Below are 12,539 nucleotides of genomic sequence, written 5' to 3'. Positions count from 1 at the left end.
TAATATACAAATGATGAAATGATAAGAGATACATAGTAAATTGCTTCTGTGGGCTTCGGGTACTACGTTACAAATGTTACATAATTGATAAGTATTCAAGACTGCAGAACTAAATGAACACACGCACACACACACACACACACACACACACACACTGTTGTGAATATGCAAAAGTTATCCAGCGTCTAAGTCAGTAATTGGAGAGAGAAAGAGAAAAATGAGTCATGCAGTCTGCAGCACAATCAAAGCAAGCGTCCTGGTCCTCGTCTGCGGCTGCCAGATCGGAAGCAGGGATTGCACAAATAAAGGATCAAAGCTGCTGCTAGCAGGTTTCATGGTAGCCAGCTCCAAACCGGGAAACACCTAACAGTCTTGTCACAAACACAGATGATCAAGAACATAAGATATGCAAAAGCAATAAAATCTGTGTCTGAAATGTCAAGATTCCAAATGATCCACACAACAGCTGAGTACGCATGCACGCACACACGCACGCACGCACACACACACACACACACACACACACACACAGGGAGAATACATGTTTATTTAGCAGTCAACCACTGGGTGTCCTTATTGGAAAACAGGTGACAACAAGATTAAACCACTTTATTTTAGTTGTATTACCGTCTCAAAACACCTAATTTGAGGTACGGGTAGCTATTTTGGTCTTTAATTTTCTACTACAAGGAAAATGAAAAGTGTAGCCTATTTCTTTTCATAGTTACCTGTCCTACCATTCCTATTTCATGAAGAAACAACCTCTGGATTGATTCAACAATGTGAATAGATACCTTAATTGAAAAGTGTTGGATTAATACGTTGGCAAAACTAATATCAGACATTTGAATATGCGTCAATGAATTCATATATATTCCAGTCTCTCTGGTATAATCTTCATCATGAAGATATTGCTTCCGTCTGTGCTCTCCAAAAGTACCCAAATGGACCGCTTCATCATGTCAAGCATAGATATTAGAGATGTGCTATTTCTGTCAGGTATCCTAAGACATGTCATAAAAAACGTCTTCTACCGACAAAGAAAAAAAAAGCTGATGCCTTGTACGTTTTAGCGCCCGCAACTTCACGCAATGACAACCCAGTCAACAATGACTCACCACGCCATCGCTCTTACGCATGAAAAATCAATGGTTAAGGTGGAGCAAACGAAGTCACCGACATCTGACACGGGTAGAAACAGATAAAAGGTGGATTGCAGTACCTAAGTATTTTGAACTGGACTTTCTTGGAGTGGGAAGATATATTCTCTTGTGCGCCTCGTTCTTTGCTAGCACCATGGAGAGCTCCAGACTATGGACAAGAGCGTTGGTTTGCGCGGTGCTACTGTCCGTCGTTCTTGGTGCTGAAATCAATGACTCGGATTCAGAATTGAACCTCGACACACGAGCCCTACGGGAGTTCTACCCCAAAGATCCGAACTTGACCAACGAGAAGCAGCTGGTAAGTTTAACTTCTGTTATAATCAAAGTTCAACTCGAGCGATTTTAAATTGCGCGATTGTTGAACACAGAATATTGGAGATGTTTGTTGTACAATTACATTTCATTTTGTCTTTGTTATGTGGATATATTTCAACAGCTTGGGGCACTACAAGAAGTTCTTGAAAAGCTGCAGACCAAACGACTTCCCCTGTGGGAAAAGAAATTCGGTCAAGTTCCTACGGTAAATATTTTACAAAATCTTAATCTAACTTTTAAAATGGAAATCAATCCTCTAAAAGTTGATCGACGCCAAAACCCGACTGAATCAACCTTTTATAACTTTCACCAAATGCTTGTAAAAAAATGTGCGCTGTCTCTTTTTCCATAATGTAAACTGATTGAGGTTATCCGTGCATCTGCGGACATAATAGTCCTATAACCGTTATGTTTTGTTTACCCTCTCCACTCAGTGCGACGTCGGAGAGCAGTGCGCCGTGAGAAAGGGAGCGAGAATCGGCAAAATGTGCGACTGTCCTCGCGGAGCGTTCTGTAACTTTTTCCTGCTTAAATGCTTGTGAACTTGACTTGTTTTGAATGTAAGTTGCAAGTTGATGAAAATGAATTGAAATGATGTTACATAATAATGTTAGAATGTCATAAGAACAGGCTACATGTGATATGTATATGAATATTTTTATGATACAATATGTGGAGTGACAGGATGCATTTTAAAAGATTGACCAAACCCAAAAAGGCTTTTGAATTTTGAATTTTATTTTCAACTCTATGTTAATGTAATCACATGGCTCAGAATAAACAGTTTCGTTTTGTAAAGCAGCCTGCGTGGTCTCTTTTGCAATTTAACTGTTATGAAGACAATGCGCAATGATATTTATGATGAATAGAACGTCACTGCACTTGGCGCTGCATTGGGATTTGTGAGTGAGGATGGTGGAGGTAGAAATCGGAGGACGAGCTCATTGTAATGCATGGAAAGATTCTGTTCCATGCATTACAATGAGCCCTCCACCCGATTTCCGATTTCTACTTCCACCGGCCTCCTGCTGTGCAGCCACAACTAACCTTGTCTAGGTAGAGGACGTAGCATTCTGACTATTGCGACTTAATGGTGACATACTGTACAGTTTTGCCACACAGTATCAGAAATCAGAAACATCCCATTCATCACTACCTATCTTCCACCGTAGATTGAAGATCCATCTCTTCAGGCTACATCTTAACTGTCCCTCCTGAAGACCTCTTCATCCCCACTACCCCCCTGTAGAAGTTTCTCTCCTGTAAAAAAAAACGAAAAAAAGTAATTCTTCCTTCTTCTAGCATTGTGACTGGCAATAGCCCCTGGTCCTACCATAGATTACTTTTTCTTATGATGACTGATGGATAGAGGATTCACTTACTGAAACAAATGTATTTGTTGTAAGTCGCTTTGGATAAAGGCATCTGCTAAATGCCATAAATGTAAATGTAAATGTAAATCATCATCAGCAATGACAACTTGTTTCTAATGTTTTTATGTCTATACATAGGCTAGAAGAGCCTGGAATCGAAATACATTAAATTATGATGTTTCCCCCCCATGGATCTACACAGCCTACTGGACACTTTCAAAGTGAAAGAAAAATCAATAATTTATTAAAAATGAAAAACCTGTTTGCAAAAGTCTACACCCCCTTTAAGTCACAATTTCTTTCACTTCTGTTTGCATCTATCTCAGTCCCACCCCGCCTTACAAAGCTATATCCCAAAATAGCTGCAATTTACCAGTCCTCTCCTCTTACGTCACTGTGGTTGATGTCTACCATCTCTCGCTCCATCCTTAACCGTCACACCTGTCCAGGCTGCCTCTCCCATTTATTGGTCTCTACTCTCCACTCCCTGACAGGCCTATCTCCCATTAATAATGAGGGAGCATTCTAGAACACTTTAGAATGACAGACTGTCTAAGGGTAGGCACAAAATGTCCACTTGGTACATTTGGCGCTTGTCCAGGATAGGATAAGATATCCTGAGCTGTCAATCATGTTAGGCACTCACATACACTCACCGAGAAATGTATTAGGAACACCTGTACACCTTCTCATGGTGGAGGTGGTGTAATGGTGTGGGGAATGTTTTCTTGGCACACTTTGGGCCGTTAATACCAATCAGTCATCGCTTGAATGCCACAGCCTATTTGAGTATTGTTGCTGATCATGTGCATCCCTTCATGGCCACAATTTAGCCATCTTCGAATGGCTACTTCCAGCATGATAATGCAACATGTCACAAAGCAAAAGTCGTCTCAAACTGGTTTCATGAACATGACAATGAGTTCAATATTTTTCAGTGGCCTTCCCAGTCACCGGATCTGAATCCAATAGAACACCTTTGGGATGTGGTAGAATGGGAGATTCATAGCTTGAAAGTGCACCCGAAAGATCTGCAGGGTTTGCGTGATGAATCATGTCCTTGTGGTGGAAATCAAACCGAGTTTAATAAATTCTTGGAGAGAAACAGACAACTGTCTTCGTGTTATTTATTGTTAGTCAAACAGCGAACACCGATACAGAATAAGTCACACTCGAGTATGGATCAGAGTAGCACTGTAGACTGACTGACAAAGAGCAGCACTCATACAGAGATATTAATACATACTAGATAAGGGAAGTGCGTACAAAGCATTAGAATATTTGGTGCAGAGAACAGGGAGTACGGCCTTGAAAACTGGCCTTGTGGATTCACATCCGTGTGGCAAGTTCAGATAGGAACTTGCCTGTTTGTCACATTACCATATTAGGAGTTGTTTTTCTTCTTTTTCTTAAGAGATATTAAGGTCATCTACGGATACATTCGTAAATTTCCTTTACAGTCATCATGGAACAGAATCTCAAAGGAATGTTTCCAACATCTGTGGAATCAATGCTATGAAGAATTGAGGCTGTTTTGAGAGCAAAGGGAGGCCCTACCCAGTATTAGTATAGTGTTCCTAATAAAGTGTCCAGTGAGTGTATATGCCTTCTCTATGTGTGAGTTTCATTCAAGTTTATTAATATTTAACCCAGCGCCGGAGCGGAAATAACTGGCTGACAGTTGATGAACCACACCCTGGAAAGTGTTGAAATGAAGCCTCCAGCAAAAGGATCAGTCATTGAAGCTGCTGATGGCAATGATTAAAAATACCCTGACATAATCAAGGAGAGAAAGGTCCGGATCATTACTTTAACTAAATCGATGATTCTGTATCCCTAAAGAATGCATTACATGAAATGAGTGGTCTACTTGCCTAATATTCATTTTGGAAACATGGATGTTTAGTAACATAGTGTGTGGTAGCAAGATGGAAAGGTGCAAGTGACAACTAGTCCGGAATAGCACAGCACAAATCCCTCTTTAAACATTTTTGACCCCTGTCAAAAACTGTCACTGGGCAAATGTAACTGACACTTGAGGTGGGGGTAGAACAATAGAGCTTGGCAAAAGTTATTTAAAGCCCAAACACAGACACAAACAAAACTCAGAGGAAGCAGGTCACACAGCAAATGATGCTGGAGACAGTCCAGTTGGCAAAACAGCTCTTTACATAATAACACTTTCAGCAGTGAACTAAGGTGGAGGTAGAAATAGAGGATGGGCTCATTGTAACGCATGGAATGGAATCAAACGTGTTTGACACCATTCCTGAGTCCGTTCCATGCATTACAGTGAGCCCGTCCTCCAATTTCTACCTCCACAAGCCTCCCCTGGTCCAGTGATTCTCAGCAGTACTGCAGAGCCAAAAATGAACAGCTGGTGGTGAAACAACTCACTAGACAGCATCAGGTCAGCAGGAGGTCAGGCACCAGCATGGCAATTAAATCACTGTGGATTTAATGACTTGATTTGGCTTGTTTAATAAGTGACTAACACCTATTACCCGTGAGTAATGAGGTGCTGAGGATGACTCAAATTGTATTTGGATGCATCTAAGAGAGCAACGTAATGAAGGTGTTAGCGTGACCACGCACAATTACTTGTCAAAATGGTGGCTGGGGACTAGAATGCGAAAGTGGGTCGCAATCAGCGGCATTGGCAATATATATTCAATATGTTACAGCATGTGTTATCATTATCTTGAGCCATGACGCTAGCTAATATCTCCCAGGGTGGGGAGGGTCAGATGGAGGTCATTTCAGGTTAGGTACATATATCTGTTAGTACCAGAGATAACTTTGATATACTATGACAGCTATGATGTTACAGAAAGAAAGATTAGTTATTAGATCACATGAAGGAAACCTGGTGTTGCTCATCAACTAGTCTCTTCCTGTCAGTTCATGTGAGGCATCACCCATGCATAAACCCTAATCAATCAACCTAATCAATATATCCTGGATACATAGGTACCTTACAGGGGAGGCTGGTGGAGGTAGAAATGGGAGGATGGGCTCATTGTAATGCATGGAATAGAATAGAGTAAGGGTATCAAACGTGTTCAATCCCATTCCATGCATAACAATGAGCCCATCCTCCCCTTTCAACCTCCACCAGCCTCCCCTGGTACATTGAAATAACCTATTAATCATCACTAACTGGCTCAAATTTAAAGGCTCAAATGTAAGTTAGGAGGATCACAACCAGTAGAGTTTATGGCATGCCAACCTGACAATCAACCTGTATTCAAGTCTTTGATGAATGTATGTTGCCCTCTACAGGCAGAAGTGGATAAGACACAACACTTGTTCTTTAAATTATTTTTTTTATTAACAAAAATAGAGAAACAGAAACACAGTACACTGAACAAAGTGGTTTTAAATAAGTGGCAAAAAAACTAAAGCTTGCAAATACACCAAACAAAATGTCTATGTAGCCTATGCATTAAAATTAACACAAAGACATTATAGTGAAATCAAATTCTAATGTAATGACACAAGAACAGTTCAAATCATTATGCAGTCAGATAGAACTTCTGTAGTTTAGGTAGTAGAGCTCATGCTATTATCCAAAACATACCTCAGTCTCACTCCCTGACGACCTTCAAGAAAACAGCATAAAATTGAATGAAAACGCTGAGGGAAATTTCAAACATCAGTAGATAACTGTTTTAATGGCGAGCCTCATTGTGCACTCGGAGCATCACCTCCGTACTGATGATGCTCGAAAACTAGAAAACTCTTTCCGACTTCAAAACTCGTTGGAGAAACATGACACTCGAGTTTCCCACTCGCAGAGTATCAGAATCAACCAATAGGAAGCTCTATGCAAAGAACTTTGAACTTTGAACTGTGAATTTGAAGTAAAAGAGTTTCCGAGATGGCATGAATGAACCGTGAGATACCGTAGAAGTGTCCTTCATGAAGCATTGTGATCAACATCAGTAGCTGATTACAGAACGGGGCTGGGAGGCACATCTCATCCTGCTTTCGCCCACTCCTTTGCAGGAGAGGCTGGTGGAGGATGGGTTCATTGTAATGCATGGAACAGAATGAAAAATTGTATCAAACATGTGTGTTTAGGGGCACTTAGTGGCGTAGCACACTAACGCGCAAGGTCCCTGGTTTGATTCCAACCGTCGACATATCTTGTGTGTCTGCCCTCCTATCAATCTCTACCCCAATAAGGTAAAAATACAATTTCTCATTCCATTCCTTGCATTACAACGACCCATCCTCCGATTTCTACCTACTCCTTTGTCATTCAACACAATATCATACAATGATGAAGCAAAAACAGATCTGATTTTCCAGGGTAAACACATAACAGGTGCAATACGCTAGCCAAACAGCAGCTATAGCCGGCCACTATAGGGAGCAGAAGCGGACGTACATACACTGGTTCAGTACTGGGCTCTTAAGCCCATTCACTGTGTTTTGCAACGGCTAATGTGAGGAATCTGTTGAAAGTTTTGATTTGGCCATTACCATGACAATTATCTGCCAAATTAAATGAATCATTACATAATTCCAACAACAAATACAACGGACGATAAGATGATTAATTTAATTTGACAGACAATAGCAATGGCAAAATTACAACTATACTCCCTACATTAGCAAAACACTGTTAATGGGCTTTAGAGCCCAGTAATGAGCCAGTGACGCAGGTCCGCTTCTGCTCCCTACAGCCCTCAGCTACAGAGGAGGGGCCGTGAGGACAGGTGCAAACAACAGGAGGAAAAAAAGGGTGCCAGCTAAAAACCCGACCCATATGATCTCAGCAGTAGAGGCTAGTGGAGATAGAACTCGGAGGATGGGCTCATTGTAATGCATAGATTGTATTACAATGAGCCTGTGCTCCGATTTTGGCCTCCACCTGCCTGCCCATATGATCTTAGCTAACCTGATATAATTTCTGAATTGTTCCCCTTCAACTGCAGTAGGCAGTAGGCACAATTAAACGTCCTTCGTTCTTACATTTGAGTAATTCAAATGAACTAGAACAGTACAAACAATCTGTATAGGCTAATCAAAATAATTAGAAAAAACTTTAAAACAACTCAGTCGGTGGTATGGTTCATTGTGTCCATCCATACCCACAACTGTACTCTTTCCTTGACGGCCTTCAAGCAGCCATTCAAACACACACCATCTCTCTTTACTCCGGGAAAGGTGGCCAGAGACGTCTCCTCTTGACCGTGCTATGATGGACCATCTCCCTGTTGCTCGGGCTGGAAGGGGTAACTGAGGGCAGGGGGAAACCCTGGGTTCCTGGGCTGATCATCCACCAGGACCACATCATCCACATCCCTGCCTTTGAAGCGCCGTCTGCAGAACCTCACCGTCACTTTGCGCCCCTGGAAGGCTTTCAGAGCCTCCTTGGAGGCCATGGCCTTGGCGGCAGCCTCGTCACGCCCGTACCCTGTGCCCATGTAGACAGTCTGACAGCGCAGCTCGCACACCTGGCCCTCCTTCTGCGTTCTGGCCGCCGGCAGGTCAGGGATGTCCTTCAGGGGCACGAACACACAGCTCAGGCTCTCCTTAGACGACTCCACGCAGGCACGCAGGATCTCAAAATGGTCCAGGTTGGGGCCAAAGCCCCCGGCTGACACCAGCTTCCAGGCCACAGCCTTGTAGAGGCGGTTGAAGAAGGGTTGATGCTCGGCTGGAGCCTGTGGTGGAGGACCTGATTTCTGACCTCCTGGTCGTGCTGCAGCCTTGCCTCCCTCATTAGGCCCCGTCTTGGTCCTCTTCCCGCAGCTGTCAGAATCGCCCCCTGAAAACAGCAATACAAAAGAACTTGAGTGGGAGTAGGGGACTCCTCTCAACAACATTGCTTTCACCTGGAGATGGGTTGCTACTGCATTACTTCAAGGTAATTGGACCAAAACAAAGGCGCAGAAAGAAAAGACTGGGGTGTTGAGTCATCTAACCCAACGATGCATGTTTAAGGGCAAATTACAGAAGAACATGTCTGCTACCACAGTAATTGCTGTTCAATACAGTACAATTATTCTCTCATAGGAGTTAGGCTAGTAATGTAGAGGCAAACTAGTTACTCATACTGCATGATCTGAGACTTAGAGCCTGAGCCTGTCATAGAGGCACAGGCAAATATTTTTTTTTTATGTATGGACTTCCATCTCCCATATTTGCCTGTGTATTTGTACTCTCTCACACATATTTGCCTGTGTGTACCTGCTGTCCTCTTTCCTTTCCCCAGGATTTCATCCCGGGTCTTTCGAACAGGAGCATCGTGGACAACAACTCCCTCTGCCATCTCCTTGATCTTGTCCATCACAGGCTGGGGGTACCTGCAGGATGAGAGAACAGACGTAAATAAATCAGTTGTGTCCTGGATTTTATCATGGTCTTGTGCTTGATTTTCTCTAGTTTTTTTCTGGAATGACAGTTTATTATCCTGTGGAGTAAAAACAAAATTTGGGGCTTTACACACTTCTGGGCCGACCCCAACCACTCTGTGCTGGCTTTGATATTTTCCTTTCACATTATCCTTTACAGCAGTGTTTCTGCAACTATGGTGGATGTGTAGTAGCCAGCCCATCCCAGTACAGCTCAGTACAGCTCTGTAGGGTGAGTTAGGGTTGTGTGTTCTGGACATACCTGCAGCCCAGGAAAACATGGTTGGACCAGACCATGGAGAGTGAGAGCAGCTTGTCCATACTGGAGCTGGGGACGCCGGGTTCAACCATGGGGAAAGTCTCCATGTTCCTCAGGACGAACTCTCGTCTGGCATGCCACTGCTTGTTGGTCTCACACAGCCCCCTGAGAGACTCCACCCACTGGGCTAGGTGGGGGTTCTGACCCAGATACTCTGAAACAATGTCATCTCCACTCCTCCCCTCCGCCATCACTGTATCAAGAAACACAACCACATAGTGCATGATGAATAATCAAAAACGCTGCAGAGGAATACAGATTGAAAACAACTTGCAAGTTGATCTACAGGCAAACGAAACACTTACAGACAACTACGGTCTCCTCTACTGCACTTTATGACCCAAACTATTTGCAAGGACACATTACAATTTCAAGTTGCAGATTTTCTCTGTTCTCTGTCACAATTACTACAGTGTAGCTACAGCACCTACATCAACAAAGGGGGCCCTCTAATCTATCTTAATCATCTTGTGCTATGGTAACCATAGCTACTAATGTCACGTGTTACCTACCTGGCAACAGCAATGTGGTTACTTCCACTACTAATCACAGACAGCTCAGAGTATGACATGCAAATGACTGCGCAAGGAAGCATGCGACTCTGACAGCTTACGAGTCGCATACGAGTTTCATATAATTATTGTCAATCACAGGTGTTGAGAAATCACAGTGGCATGAATCTGATAACGTTTTAGTAGGCCTAGGAACAAATAAGCTCCAATCACACAAGAGAACTGGGTGTGTTCCCACTTGCCAAAAGCCTAACTAAAAGCTTAAAAGTTATAACAGCATAAATTGTTAATGCCTAGTTACTTATTAAGCTGTTATGTCTAAGGAAACTGACATAAGCCGGCTAAAAAACTGCAGACTAGTTACCTAAACACAACCAGTCAAAATAGCTAGCCAGCAGCATTAGCATTTAAGCCTAAACAGGGCCGAGGAGCTAACTAGCTAGCTAGCAGATGCTCGCTATCTAGCAGAACTGTGTTGTTGTTGACGCTATGAATTAGCATTACATAGTATCTCAATGTCTTAATATTCAGATGTATAATAACATCTGAGACAGAAAAGCCTGTATTCACGGAAGATATAGAGTTGATCGCTGCTTGCTAGCTAACTAACTAACCTCTAACAGCTCTCCAGCGTCGCTCTATTCTTCACTTTACAGTGCTCTATTACCTCGCGCTTTTATTTTGAAGTCGCGAAAACGAAACCGGAAGTCTTATTGTCGGAAATTGCCGGTTATTATCTCTCAGAAAAAAACAGATCTATTATTTTGGCAACGACAAAGCGTGTACTGGCAACAATAAGCAACCTCTTGGTTTCACCCTATTTGCCGTAACCCAACTACAACTGCCAACACTAAGACTTCCGGTTTCGTAGAGCTTTTGTCTATCTCGTTCTACATTGTTGCGGAGGTGAACGACTTATTATCACTCGCTCCAAAGTGGCACAAACATTTCTCTTCCCGAAGAATACGTCCAAACAACAAGGAATACTTATTTTTGTTTAAACATCTACAGCGTTCGAAAATAATGTCGGCCTCGGCAGCGCCGAAAGTCAGCAGAGAGGAGCAGAACTCAAATCAAGACAAACGGGACGGGATCTCCGAAAAAGAGCAGCAAGAAGCTATCATGCAAATTGATGAAGTACAGGATGCATTTGACAAATTAGTTGAACAGGCCAGCGAGGACCTTCTAATTATAGAGAAGAAGTACGACAAATTACGCGAGCCACTTTTCCAGAAGCGGTCGGAACTCATAGCAAAAATCCCCGACTTCTGGGTCACAATATTCGTCAGCCATCCACAAGTTTCAGCCCTTCTTGGTGAGGAGGATGAGGAGGCACTTCATTACCTTACCAGAGTAGATGTGACTGAGTTTGAGTACGTCTCGGCAGGTTACAGAATAGAATTTTACTTTGATGAAAACCCTTACTTCGAGAACGAAATCCTCTTCAAAGAGTTCCGCTTCAATGAAAGTCCATCTTCGAAGTACAGTGACATCAAATGGAAGGCTGGAGAGGACCTGACGAAGCGTGCAGATCAAACGCAGAACAAAGCTGGTAAGAAGAGGACATACGTAGAACCCGATAGCTTCTTCACCTGGTTCGCCGATCACTCGGATGCAGAGCCAGACATACTTGGAGAGGTCATAAAGGAAATCTGGCAAAACCCCTTGCACTACTGGTTTACGGATCACTCAGGTGCAACAGCAGACGAACTTGGAAAGGTCCTAAAGGGTGAAGGCGAGGATGACGATGATGATGAAGGAGAAGATGAGGACAATGATGGTGAAGATGATTAAGTGTGAAAAGGATATATTCCAACCTACACCTTCCCCAGATATTTCACTTTAATCATCCTTCAACCCCTTCGGAACAAGATAATTTGTTTTTATTTTTGTATTATGTTGTGCTGTCTCCTGTTCTACTGAAGTCCAACTAGCTGAGGTGACTTGCAGTCACACATCCATGATGACTGTAGCCCTAACTGAGACATGTAAACTCAAGTGTCGGCCTCTGACATTGAGTATGTCCTCTTGACCTAATGGTAGATGCTTGTGTCTTCGATGTGGGAGAACAAGTAAAGTTTCTGTTTGAAGTTCAGTTTAAGTTGAATATAGATAAGCCATGGTGCAGTGATAACTTAATCATAGCATCTTTAGCCACTTATTTAGTGTATGGGGGTGGGGGCGCATTCGGGTTTATGTTGATGAAATTTCATTGTAATGTTTTACAGACACCAATGAGGTTTTCTTTTTTTTTTTTCTTTTTTTTTTTTTTAAATAAAAACAAAACAAAACACAACAAAAAAGCTCTTCAGTGTCGTTTATTGATAACAAATTATAGTAACAACAACGAGGAAAATAGACACAAGTACAAAACTTTACTTTGTACAGTGCCAGGGGGTGCTACCTACATGTCAAGTAATGCACCAGCATAGGATCCATCAGATAGACAATTCCCATCAGTATATGGCACACGTCACTGCATTTCGTCTAGA

The 12,539-nt window shown here is 42.6% G+C and overlaps 3 protein-coding genes across 4 annotated transcripts; 2 read left to right on the top strand and 1 right to left on the bottom strand.

The window, feature by feature from the left end:
* Positions 1 to 1,251: 1,251 nt before the first annotated feature.
* cart3 (cocaine- and amphetamine-regulated transcript 3) lies at positions 1,252 to 2,240 on the top strand. The gene is made up of 3 exons (XM_083691662.1): positions 1,252 to 1,461; positions 1,600 to 1,683; positions 1,913 to 2,240. The coding sequence occupies exons 1-3, from the start codon at positions 1,297 to 1,299 to the stop codon at positions 2,018 to 2,020; spliced, it is 357 nt and encodes a 118-aa protein (XP_083547788.1). The 5' UTR covers positions 1,252 to 1,296; the 3' UTR covers positions 2,021 to 2,240.
* Positions 2,241 to 6,179: 3,939 nt separating this feature from the next.
* cdkn2aip (CDKN2A interacting protein) lies at positions 6,180 to 10,712 on the bottom strand. 2 transcript variants are annotated; one of them, XM_083691246.1, is made up of 4 exons: positions 10,662 to 10,712; positions 9,479 to 9,728; positions 9,053 to 9,168; positions 6,180 to 8,630 (listed from the first exon to the last, which is right to left on the bottom strand). In XM_083691246.1, exons 2-4 carry the CDS (start codon positions 9,724 to 9,726, stop codon positions 8,056 to 8,058), a joined length of 939 nt encoding a protein of 312 aa, XP_083547372.1. In that variant the 5' UTR covers positions 9,727 to 9,728; positions 10,662 to 10,712; the 3' UTR covers positions 6,180 to 8,055. The 2 variants fall into 2 exon arrangements, with proteins under 2 accessions (XP_083547372.1, XP_083547373.1); XM_083691247.1 differs by lacking the exon at positions 10,662 to 10,712 and adding an exon at positions 10,048 to 10,079.
* A 128-nt stretch (positions 10,713 to 10,840) lies between these two features.
* LOC310819718 (protein SET-like) lies at positions 10,841 to 12,335 on the top strand. The gene has a single exon (XM_083691066.1). It carries the CDS (start codon positions 11,071 to 11,073, stop codon positions 11,839 to 11,841), a length of 771 nt encoding a protein of 256 aa, XP_083547192.1. The 5' UTR covers positions 10,841 to 11,070; the 3' UTR covers positions 11,842 to 12,335.
* The last annotated feature ends 204 nt before the right edge of the window (positions 12,336 to 12,539 follow it).

This window comes from Argentina silus (genome assembly GCF_951799395.1).
Source record: "Argentina silus genome assembly, chromosome: 19".
NCBI classification, from domain to species: Eukaryota; Metazoa; Chordata; class Actinopteri; order Argentiniformes; family Argentinidae; genus Argentina; species Argentina silus.
This window is presented reverse-complemented; position numbering and strand designations above follow the sequence as displayed.

What these genes read in the sequence shown, in the direction of transcription:
- cart3 (XM_083691662.1), top strand. Translation starts at nt 1,297, where the DNA reads ATGGAGAGCTCCAGACTATGGACAAGAGCGTTGGTTTGCGCGGTGCTA. An exon ending in TGACCAACGAGAAGCAGCTG is followed by an intron (nt 1,462 to 1,599) that starts GTAAGTTTAACT and finishes ATATTTCAACAG; the next exon opens with CTTGGGGCACTACAAGAAGT. An exon ending in AATTCGGTCAAGTTCCTACG is followed by an intron (nt 1,684 to 1,912) that starts GTAAATATTTTA and finishes CTCTCCACTCAG; the next exon opens with TGCGACGTCGGAGAGCAGTG.
- cdkn2aip (XM_083691246.1), bottom strand. Translation starts at nt 9,726, where the DNA reads ATGGCGGAGGGGAGGAGTGGAGATGACATTGTTTCAGAGTATCTGGGT. An exon ending in CATGTTTTCCTGGGCTGCAG is followed by an intron (nt 9,169 to 9,478) that starts GTATGTCCAGAA and finishes CTCATCCTGCAG; the next exon opens with GTACCCCCAGCCTGTGATGG. An exon ending in GAAAGGAAAGAGGACAGCAG is followed by an intron (nt 8,631 to 9,052) that starts GTACACACAGGC and finishes TGCTGTTTTCAG; the next exon opens with GGGGCGATTCTGACAGCTGC.
- LOC310819718 (XM_083691066.1), top strand. Translation starts at nt 11,071, where the DNA reads ATGTCGGCCTCGGCAGCGCCGAAAGTCAGCAGAGAGGAGCAGAACTCA.